Genomic DNA, 11,601 nt, shown 5'->3' with positions numbered 1-11,601 from the left:
CATGCAAAATCAGAAAACTGAAAGTAATAACATGTTATTTAGTCTTCTGTGGTTATGTAAATGTATTTTAATTCACTTGATATCTTCCAGTCACAGAAATCTGTTTTGTTTTCACTTGACTTGAGTGCTGTAAATGATGTAAAAACTGTAAACAGCAAAATAATGAAACACAAACACAGATCATGTAGAGACTACTCTTATTACGCTCTGACAACTATACACATGCTCAAATCTTGCAACTTCAGAGTACCAGAAGAAATTTTTCTTGATGGATATGGTTGCTTCTTGCTACCAGATAAATGCTGCTCAAACAGCAAACACCACACTCTACATAGCCAGAATCTGGAAAAGCCGCTGTTCAAAAAATGATTTAAGCTTTACACATGTGTGTGAGCCGCCTGACAGCTGCTCAAGTGGATCTAAAGTCGATTCACACTTGACCAGAAAGAACAGGATGGAATGGAATGGAACATCAAAACATTCCACAATGCGTTTCAGATGGTAGCATTCACATGAGATGGCTCAGGTTATCATGCCACTATGGGCAAAATATTTTTCCTGTACATGTGATACAAATTTTTTGAGGATGTTATAGTCTGCTCTTCATATCCTCCTACTGGTTTCCACAATGCAATTTTAGTACCAGGTCAATGTTATGAATGTAAACAAGCTAACAGTGTAATTACAGTAAAAGTTGTTATTACTATCATAGATTTTATATTTTCTCACAATTTACATAATTTTCTGTTGATCTTGCCACATGCCCCATTATTTCAATAAGTTGTTTCTTGCCTTTTAATTTTCGGATGTACAACATTTTCCACGTTTTGTGCTTTTGAACCACTGCCACATGTTTCAACATCGATTTTTGTGTGAAATACATCGTGTTCATGCACACAAACAACCTGTAAAATAATGCATAACGTAAAACTATACATTTTGTTTCAGAATGTAAATCATTTTGGGTTATATGAGAAATATAGATGGTATTTTAAGGACACTTTCAAAATGTGTCTGCAATGCTTCATCATCTGACTATTCTAAACTGAAGTAAATAATAAAAAACAGCATTTGAATTAGTTTCTCCTCTTAAAGGAAAATCATGTAATGCAGAAAACAATACGGAAAAAACAAATTATATCAGCTTTGTGCAGTTAGTTTGCGATATATTCGCAAGATTTTCGCTGAGGAATTCTTATGCACCCTTAGTTATGTTTGCCAATACATTAACAAAATCACTTCACTTTTCAACTGTATCTCTCTGTCATTCGAAATATATATGCATTTTTGCAGATTCGTGAAAATTTTTGAAATCGTTGAATGGGCAGCTAATTAATGCTCCATGATGTCTGCATGTTTCATACATGGCTGGAAAGGTACATACAACTTACAAAGCGCACTTTTAACTGCTTTAGAATAAACCAAGCATGGCTATACCGACACCAGTCGAATTGAAATGCCTCTTTATGTCATCTATGTCATTCCTGAAATAGTAATTTTTCTCAGGTTGCATCGATTCGATAAAATCTGATGCTATAGAATAGTAAATCCCCCGTTTCTCAATCCAATTTCCGACATCGGAAATTCTAAGCGGGAGACTACTATCGTTTTCATCAAATCAAATATACTGGCTAGTTCAATATTTCCTCCACGAGATTACTGCAATTTTTAAGCGAGCTATATGAGTTTGACTTGCCCTTTTCTTGTGATGATATATCGCAAACAGCATAATTTTCACTTTCGGTTTTCACTCGTTCATAAACAACAAACAATTTACGAATATCGGTAGTTTTTTCACTCTATTCACTATACTTTTGCATCTCACAATATATAAAATTCTAAGTAGACCACTGCTTACAACTTATTCCTGACTGCTGGAACATTGAGAGGTAACTTCATTCACTGCCGACTACATTCTCAAACCTTACCTATCAGTTGAGTTTCATGACAGCGAATTGCAGAAACGCCCACATTCATGTTCAGTGGTCATGCAGTGCAAATGAACACCACTTCAGCAAATGAAAAGAAGTATGGCACAATATTCTACTTTAAATTAGCTCCTGATAGTTGTTACCCATTATTTGAATTTTGTAGAGTGTGTTTCGTCATGCGACTGTTTTGTTACACCAACAGTCATTTAAGGTTCCTGTAGATGTGCATACTTAATGATGTGGGAAGAGGGAGGATGACTTTTTCATCCCATAGGAAGGCAACATTGCCAAAACATAACTCTCACCATGGATATCCTTCCTAATAGGACCATGCATACATGTGGTAGTTTCGTCACCCAGTTGTTTAGTAGCTTAATTTGATTTCATTATATCTTATTAGTAACATAAGTTGACTGAGATGAAATCTTTCTTTTCTTATGAGTTACACATTATTCACAAGTACTACCATCCCAGTATACTATGAAAGTCAAATTGGTCTCATTGTCAGGGAATGATTGTAGGGGCGCATATGCAGGATTCCTGTATCACGATTCTAGGCAAGGTCCTGGTGGAAGTGGTCTGCTATTGCCATCCTCCATCCTGTTATAAAGTGTCAAGAATGAATCTGTGTTGTGTGGATAACTGATGAGTTCTTGAGAGTGTGGTGTTGGATTTGAGTTGTTTTGGGGGAAGGGAAGGGAGAGGTCGAAACCTAATTCTGGTACGTAGTGTAATCCTCTCAAATAGCACCAAGGCCACCGCAGACTATAATATCCCCATCCAATGGATGGATCATCATCAACAGTGTCACATGCTCTCACTTCATGTGGCAATGGAGAGGAGTTTGGAATTCAGTCCAGGTCATTGACACAAATTTTATGCCACCATCTCTCCACCCCTTGCTGGCCAAATACTGGGAGTGAAAATTTTCCACTACTGTGATTCGAGGTGGCGTATCTCAAGTTGAGTGCCACCAAAGAGGCGTTATATAAATGTATATTTAATTTTGCAGTTTTTAACATTTAGGTACCGTACAGAATTTAATTTTTCAAGTATGATGTCACTCTTGGTCCACTTCTGTAGCTGATTTGTCACTCCATTTGGCTCTCACAAAGTTGGAGGACTAGAACAATGTGCACTGAAACCTCATGATAGCAGTTGAGGATCTACTTGATTGAGAAATAGCGGTACCATGGTCTGTAAAGTCTGTAAAACGCTTGGGAGAGTGGTGACTGCATGCTCCTTCATACTACTTTTGCATGACGCCAGATGCCAGAGGATGACACTGTGGATGGTCGACACTGCTCGATCTCTAGAGTTTAGTTTCTAGATGTCATTTTTAAGATTTTACTTAATTTTTGTACATATTTGTTTTTAATGTCCAATTATGACACAACAGTGAAATCTTTTAATGTTACCAGGAACAGGTAATGCACGTATCTCTAGTTAAAAAGCAACAACGTTGCTCAAGAATATATTTGCACATGTTAAAAATAAATTCATGGTTTATTTGCTTACTGTCATCATCATATCACTTACTGTTGTGAACTTGTACCAGGCACAAAGAACGTGTTTCCACATGTTACAAATAAATTCATGGTTTATCTGCTTACTGTCATCGTCATATCACTTACAGTTGTGAACTTGTACCAGGTATGGGTACTGATAGAAAACTATCTATATTTTACCGAACATAATGTCAGTTTGTGAAATACCGATATCTGTGTGTCGATTTCTTAATTTCCTTTTTAAAACTTAAAGAAAATATCGAAGTACTTGCGCCAGTCGCTTTAGCAAATATCGAAAAAAAATTTCTACAGGCACATGTTGTCTGACAACAGATTTTCCCTCACCTTCGAGACCCTCTGCATGCTGACTCTCATACATTGCAATACCACTAAAACCATTATACAACAATTTTCTTAGATATTCAAAGAATCAGATTTCTTAAGGAAGAATACAGAGATTTTTTTAATTGGTTAACCTCTTCGTAATTTCAGTTACCACCTCTTACAAAATTTTTCGTTGCTATAGTTCATTTTATAACTTACTTTTCATATTGTGTGTGACATAATTTTACATCATTTTAGAGATACTTTTAGGTCATTTCAGGGATAATTTTCCAGGTATTTTACGTCATAAAAAACTGATCCCTATGGTTACAGCATCGTTTTCATATTCACTAACTAAATGAATTCTCACTAGGGACAATTACTCTCACTGACCCCCCAATACCCCCACCTTCCTGCACGCGTCCATGGTCGAAATTTATTGACGTTGACGTTAGTGGCGAGCGAAGGACGGCGGGGAGGGACGAGAACTGTGTCGCTGTCCGTTGTCCAACATTGGAAGTGAACTTATTTTCGCCATCGTCACTCATTTAATAGTAGTGAATTTTGTGCTTTTGCGTCTGCTTGGTCTTTATTTTGCTATTCTGCTTTGTTCTCTCGACAAAATATAAATGTTCTGTGACGACTTGGGTATTTTTTCTATTGAATGTTTTTCCGCAAGAGAGGCCAGATACCTGAAAGCGAAAATGATCTAGGTTTTCCAAAACTTCTACAGAGGAAAACCCAGATACCTTGTATGAATAAGAACGCAAATTAGATGAAGTAATTTTCATTTTTTAAGCTTTCCTAGCAGTGTAAAAGACAGTTCTATTGCGGAAGAAAAACACAGTTATTTTGATGCTATTTAGTACTTAAAAAACGCGTTGAACAAGGTTAACAGATACGATGTATTGCATTGTAAATATTGTTTGGTGTGTTTTTATGTTTTCTCTAGTAAATAACTAATGATGTTTCGAAATGTTTGGATGGCACTTTCTCTCTTAGTCCACTTTTCACCAATTTACGATACAATCTTTGTCAAGAACACTCATTGTGAAGCTAGCTTTGGTTATTAATAAACATTATCATTGCTAGTTCCTTTATTCTGATACTGTCTTATGACACTGTGTACCACGAATGGTATTTCGTAACCCCACATTCACCATACATTCCGTACTGAGATTGTCTGCCTCCACAACCCTGGTGGTCAGCATTGGTGGTTGCCATACTTAGAATTTTTCCTTGGTGGGCAGAGTGGTGTGGGGTGCACTCAGCCCTGCGATGCCACTTGAGCTACTTGACCGAGCTGTAGCGGCTCCATGGTCTGGGAAGTCTGTAAAACGCCTGGGAGAGCAGCGTACTGATCACACGCACAGTGTCCGCATGGCGCCACAGGCCAGAGGATGACACGACGGCCGGTGGACATCTCTTGGGCCTTCGCAGCCTGGACGAGGAGCTCGTGCTGAGCTAAGTGAATCAGTCAAGTCTGACGTTCTGTCTAGTGTGAGCTCGTCATCATTTGACGGTGTTGTCGCTTGCTGTTCTCTTCCGTTGACGTCTACAGTGAATTAGCCCTTACCCATCCAATTATAGAGGTCCTGTGTGAACTCCAAATCGAGGTGCAACTTCGCCATTTTACACATGAACAAATCATTACCATAGGTAACGAATTTAGCTATAAGTTGCTTCAGAATAAATCCTTGGACCTAACCGTACTGATGATTGACCTCCGGACCTTTAAATTAGTAATCAGTTTTTCGCCCACTTTGACACCGAAGCAGATACGCTAATCCTATAGAAAATCGCTAACATTGTTACGAAATACCTTGTAATATGCACAGTGCAGTGGCTTGGGGAGTAACAGGTAGATGTAGAGTGACTATCAATGTACCGAGTCATAGGCGATGTATCTATGTATTGACAGAGAGATCACGAGGAAACAAACAGCGTTAATATGCATCAGGACGAACTTAAGGAAATCGTATTTCGATCACAAAATAGGCATCAATATTATTTCCTGTCGAAAGAGTTTATTGCAGAAAACTATTTTCGGCAACAGTTCTGCTGTTAAATTGCAAATAACGTATGGACAATATTGTTAATTTCTTTCACTTGATCAGAAACTAAAATGAAAGCTCAGCTTAAAATTTGTGCAAGTGTCCAATCGGCGAGTGTGTTTGACGTATCGACTTCTCTTCTGCGTGATTGGATAGCGCTAATTTTAAACGTATCTGTGGAATGTAGTAGGTTTGCAGGAACTTGCCTTATTTGGTGGACTTGTACGGTTCTGAAAATAAGTAATTGTTTAAAATATCTGCAAGATGGTGGGGAGGTTTGCGGCAGATTTGTTGCCATTCGGTGCAAGTGAGTATATGTTCACATTTCTACGGTTGCGATGGCGGAGGAAAGGAAGAAGCCCAGAGACAACGATGTCGTCGAAAAGTACCGCGACATGATAGCTGAACGGCGTTATTTGGGTGCGAAACTTGCTGAAATGGAAATGGATTTGGAGGAACATCGGTAAACATGTGTTTATCACCCAAAGGTATAGTAAGTATCTTGCAAATTGCTGTATCTAGCAAATAGAAAACTTTTGTTCCAGGCTGGTAACAGAGACACTGAAGGGAGTTGACAGTTCAAGGAAATGTTACAGAATGGTCGGAGGTATACTGTGCCAGTTAACTGTTAAAGATGTGTTACCTATTCTTGCCAGCAACGCTGAACAGGTACGTACATGCTTAAAACATCACTTTTGAATCGTGTGCAAGCCCCAAGTTTACTATATTTCTATTCTACATAGTGCTATTTACTGCCAAGTGTAATTGTCAGTTCAATAATTGTTGTATACAATCTACGTCAGATGAATTCAATATGTAGATAATAACATGGATTTCGAAAGTTCAGTAATTAGTTGTTTTATGGACTATCTGGCTTACATTTGATAGATTTATTAAGGACAAGAGGTAGCCACATGGCGCATCATTAGTGCATTGCTTATCTTGTGAGATTAATATCCATTTTCACAGTTTTTCATTTTTGAATTCTATGTGTAGTGCAACTATGCCTGGAATTTTTGTCATCGGATTGACACTACTTTGGTTTTTGTTACTGCAATGTACAGGAGGTACGTAAATCTAAAATCATAGGCATATTGTTAACATTTTCATCCTTGGCCTCAAAGTTCGTTCGAAGAGGAGGTAATCTTCCAAAAGATGAGAGCACCAGTTTGAAAGATGAAGGCCATGGTAAAAGTTCTACTGGATTCCCCTTGCATTTTTCACTATGGTGCGGACTTAAGAATTAGGCTTTATTACTGGTATTTTTGTTACCACAACTAGATTTTCTGCGTTCAAATTCATTGACTTCGCGAACGCCCAACCAAATTGCCACCTTCCAACCTAACTGAGAATTTCGGGCGTGGGGTCCAGTAGGCTACGTAACTTTAGTGGGAGACGATTTGAAACAAATGTCTCAGAAAACGACAGTGTTTAACTCTCGTACTGACAAATTTTTATGTGTACTGTCATCCACCGTTGCACTGGGTTGGTAACTGAATTCCAGGGTAGAGTCCAAAACTTTCATTATATTTGGTAGTTGAACAGCAACAGGATCAAACTTGCATACTCATAGCAGTTTCTTGTTGTTATCATACAAAATTCTTATTTATGACTAAATTTTTATAAAATTAAAGACCTAATGGTGTAGAGTTCCACGTGCGGTCTTAAAAATAAATAGCTGGTATCTCTATGAATCCACCTACATCTTTCTGAAACATTGTAAATGTTTACATATATGTTGGCAACATAATTCAATGTTGGGATTGGGGCATATGGTATCAACATGGACCTGAAATTTCAATAAAGTAGGTTTGAAATGTTTGTGTGTTGGGCTGTGAAGTTCACACTCTTATCCCTTATTGTAGAAATAAATGAGCAATGCCCACTTTTACTAGCACGTGAGTCCACTGTTTCCTTTGTTGTGATTATCACAGTCTTATGTTCTGTTTTCCTTGTGTAAATAATTATACTCTGGGAATACAGACTACGATAGAGTTGAAAAAGAGTATTGTTATGCTCTACTGCCTTTAGTATTGGATGAAAGGGTCACGAGAACAAGAATATAATTTTCGACCATAAGAACTGACAGAAAATAATAAGTAAAAATTCGCAGGCCTAGCAGCATCTCAAAAGACAAGATTCCATTGTTATGGGTGGGGCAATTTGCCCTTTGTTTCTTGATAATTAAAAGGTAATATAACAGAGTATTAATACAAATAAATTAAAGAACATATGAATAGTTGTTCCACCTTCCCTTTAAATCCAAATATCAGGAATTTGCAAAGTCAGCTGTTTATCCCCTTTAAAATCTTGTTACAGGTGGGACAGCAAATTTACCCACCAACATTTCACAAGAACTGTGAGTTAAACACTTAGTGTTTTGAACACATTGAATTTGCACTATTAAAACAGTTCTGTGGTTAAATATAAATAAATGTAACATTATTAATATTTACTTACAAAAATTACAATAGGAGACCGTCACAGGTGGGACAAGAAATTCTCAGATGGGGCTCATGAAGTGTAAATCAGTTTTTCTAAGTTAAAATTAATTTTATTTTATTAATTTACAGATGAATGACAAGTTCACACTCTTAGACCTCACTTCCTACACTGTGGGATCAAAAGTATCCAGACACCCTCAAAAACATACGTTTTTCATATCAGGTGCATTGTGCTTGCACCTACTGACAGCTACTCCATATCAGCGATCTCAGTAGTCATTAGACATTGTGAGAGAGCAGAATGGGGTGCTCCGTTAAACTCGAGGACTTCGAATGTGGGAAGGCGATTGGTCATATGTCTGTATGCGAGATTTCCACACTCCTAAATATCCCTAGGTCACACTGTTTCTGATGTGACACTGAAGTGGAAATGTGAAGGAACACATACAGCGCAGAAGTTACAGTCCAACCTTGTCTGTTGACCGACAGAGACCGCCGACAGTTGAAGAGGGTCGTAATGTGTAGTAGGCAGACATCTATCCAGACCATTAGACAAGAATTTTGAACTCCGTCAGGATCCACTGCAAGTACTATGACAGTTAGGCGGGAGGTGAGAAAACTTGGATTTCATGGTTGAGCGGCTGCTCATAAGCCATACATCACGCCGGTAAATGCCAAATGACACCTTGCTTGGTGTAAGGAACATAAACATTGGATGATTGAACAGTGGAAAAATGTTGAGTGGGGTGATGAATCACAGTACACAACATGGCGATCTGTTGGCAGGGTGTGGGTATGGCGAATGCCCAGTGAACGTCATCTACCAGCCTGTGTAGCACCAAATGTAAAATTCGGAGGCGGTTGTGTTACGGTGTGGTCATGTTTTTCATGGAGGGGGTTTGCACACCTTTTGCGTGGCACTATCACAGCAAAGGCCTGCATTGATGTTTTAAGCACCTTCTTGCTTCCCACTGGTGAAGAGGAATTTAGGGATGGCTGTTGCCTCTTTCAACATGATCTAGCAACTGTTCATAATGCACAGACTGTGGCAGAGTGGTTACATGACAAAACATCCCTGTAATGGACTGGCCTGCACAGAGTCCTGACCTGAATCTTATAGAACACCTTTGGGATGTTTCGGAAAGCCAACTTTGTGCCAGGCCTCACCGACTGACGTAGATACCTCTGCTCAGTGCAGCAGTCCGTGAAGAATGGGCTGCCATTCAAAAGAAACCATCCAGCACCTGATTGGACGTATGCCTGCGAGAGTGGAAGCTGTCATAAAGGCTAAGGGTGGGCCAACACCTTATTGAATTCCAGCATGCCTCACTCCTTGATGCTGACGTGCTGTCCAGTGTAGTTAGAGAGCTTCTGCAATGCTATTAGTTTATGGGGAATATCAAGAGGGCTGAAGTGTGAATGGGAATTTGAATTGAGAAGGGGTGCATGCTAGGGTAGTCTGTGCAGCTGCATGAAGCCACTGAGCAAGGGTTATGTAGCAGTTAGCATAACTACCTACTGAGTAGGACACTTGGGTTCGAATCCCATCCTCGGTACAAACTTTCATTTGTTGCTTCGGTCTGCATTGTATACATCATATATATTTGAGACTTGAAAAGGTCTCTGGAAACATATAGTTTTATTTGATCTTCCTAACATGTTTGATATCTTGATTTGGGACTATAGGAAGAACTTGTTCACTCTTTGGTGTCTCAGATTGGCAAAAGAGAAAAAGGACCCACTACCAATGCAGGAATACATCGTATACAGTGAGTGTGTGGAAAAGTGTGTGTTAGAATGATTGGATGATCAGTCGCCACCAGGAGCACTGAACATAAACTGCATAGTAGGTTGGGGCAGGTGGAGAAATTGGCGGTGGCGGAACAGGCACCATGAGAGACTGATAACATACTAAAGTTTGTCAAAATGAAAGTTCTTGCTGTAGAGAAGAACTATCACACCAGCTTGTTCAGAGAAGCTATAGAAATATACAAGATGATAGCTTCATGGTGAACAGATCCTGATGTCCCGTGCTGCAGCAAATGACCCTTGCATGTAGCAAGGGGAGAATCTCAGCTGAAATGACCATGAAAAAGCCCTTGGCTGTTGGTGTGTCAGGTACATATCATATGTGGCCACAAGGTCGACTCCAATCCATCACCAGCAACAGATGTTGAAGCTTTGACAATGCCAGCCACTCATGTTGCCAAAGAATCGGAGACTGAATGAGGTGGTGCAGTGGTTAGCTTACTGGGCTCGTTTTTGGGAGGGCGGTGGTTCAAAAATATCCGGCCATCCAGATTTAGGTTCTCCGTGATTTCCCTTAATTGCTTCAGGTGAATGCTGGAATGGTTCCTTTGAAAGGCATGGCCAATTTCCTTCCCCATCCTTCCCTAACCCGAGCTTGTGCTCCATCTGTAATGACCTTGTTGTTGACCGGACCTTAAACACTAATCTCCTCCTCCTCCAGATTTAAAGACAGAAACCAGCAGGCGGTTTGTCAACAAGTGGCCACAAAAGCCTTAACAATTATATAATTATATGCCCAAATCTGTGTGAATTCTATCTTGAAATTTGAAACTTCAACAAAATAAATGTTCTTGTCATGATTGTTCTGACACTGCACCTTCAAGATTGTTTGTCTGTGTAGGCCTTAGAAATATGATTGTTGATCACTCATCAGAATCTTATAGATAAGAGAATGTACACTGGGTGTAAGGTGAAAAATTAGATTTCAATATCTGGATATTCTTGGTTAAAAAAAAATGGAAGAAAGCAGGCTTCCTTTACTGTCATATTCTTGTAACATTTCTGCATGCTAACTCTTTTCACAGTAGGTGGTTCTACAGTATACTTGACGTCCTTCGTACTAGGTAATTGCTTGCTGATTTTACTTGTAAGTTAACAAGATTATTTCTTGTCTTCTAAGAAAATCTGCTTGTTGTCTTTTTAGACTGTTTTTCCCGTAGATTTTTTTACAGCTGCAGATTTTTTTGAAGGCTCGGAAGGAAGCAGTTTCTTTACCAAAGAAATATCTTTACTGAGGGAGACATTTACACCGATGAGCTAAAACAATGACTGCCTGTTTGTGCGTTGTTCTGCTTTTCAAACACAGTACAGCACTGATATTGCTTGACATGGATTTTAAAGGTCCGTGATAAGTTTCAAGAAGTATGTATGAGGCACCAGGTGTCTCACATAAGTGTTGTTCCAGTAAATGCTATTGGTAGGTGGGGAGACACTACACATGGCCTGCACCTGAACAGGATGGGGAAAAATAAGTTAGCTTCTCCATTAACAGAAACTGTAAGGGGGTCTTCAGTCACACAAGGAGTGATCC

General features: G+C 39.1%; 1 protein-coding gene across 1 annotated transcript in view; it reads left to right on the top strand.

Moving 5' to 3' along the window:
* The first annotated feature begins 6,007 nt into the window (after positions 1-6,007).
* LOC124555508 (prefoldin subunit 2-like) overlaps positions 6,008-11,601 on the top strand; it is a 32,302-nt gene continuing 26,708 nt past the window's right edge. The window contains exons 1-2 of the mRNA XM_047129454.1: positions 6,008-6,280; positions 6,363-6,486. Coding sequence (XP_046985410.1) covers positions 6,156-6,280; positions 6,363-6,486 — 249 coding nt within the window. The 5' untranslated portion in view covers positions 6,008-6,155. The remainder of the gene's footprint in view (positions 6,281-6,362; positions 6,487-11,601) is intronic.

This window comes from Schistocerca americana, chromosome X (genome assembly GCF_021461395.2).
Source record: "Schistocerca americana isolate TAMUIC-IGC-003095 chromosome X, iqSchAmer2.1, whole genome shotgun sequence".
NCBI lineage: Eukaryota > Metazoa > Arthropoda > Insecta > Orthoptera > Acrididae > Schistocerca > Schistocerca americana.
Note: the sequence above shows the minus strand (reverse complement) of the source record. Positions and strands in the feature narration are given on the sequence as shown.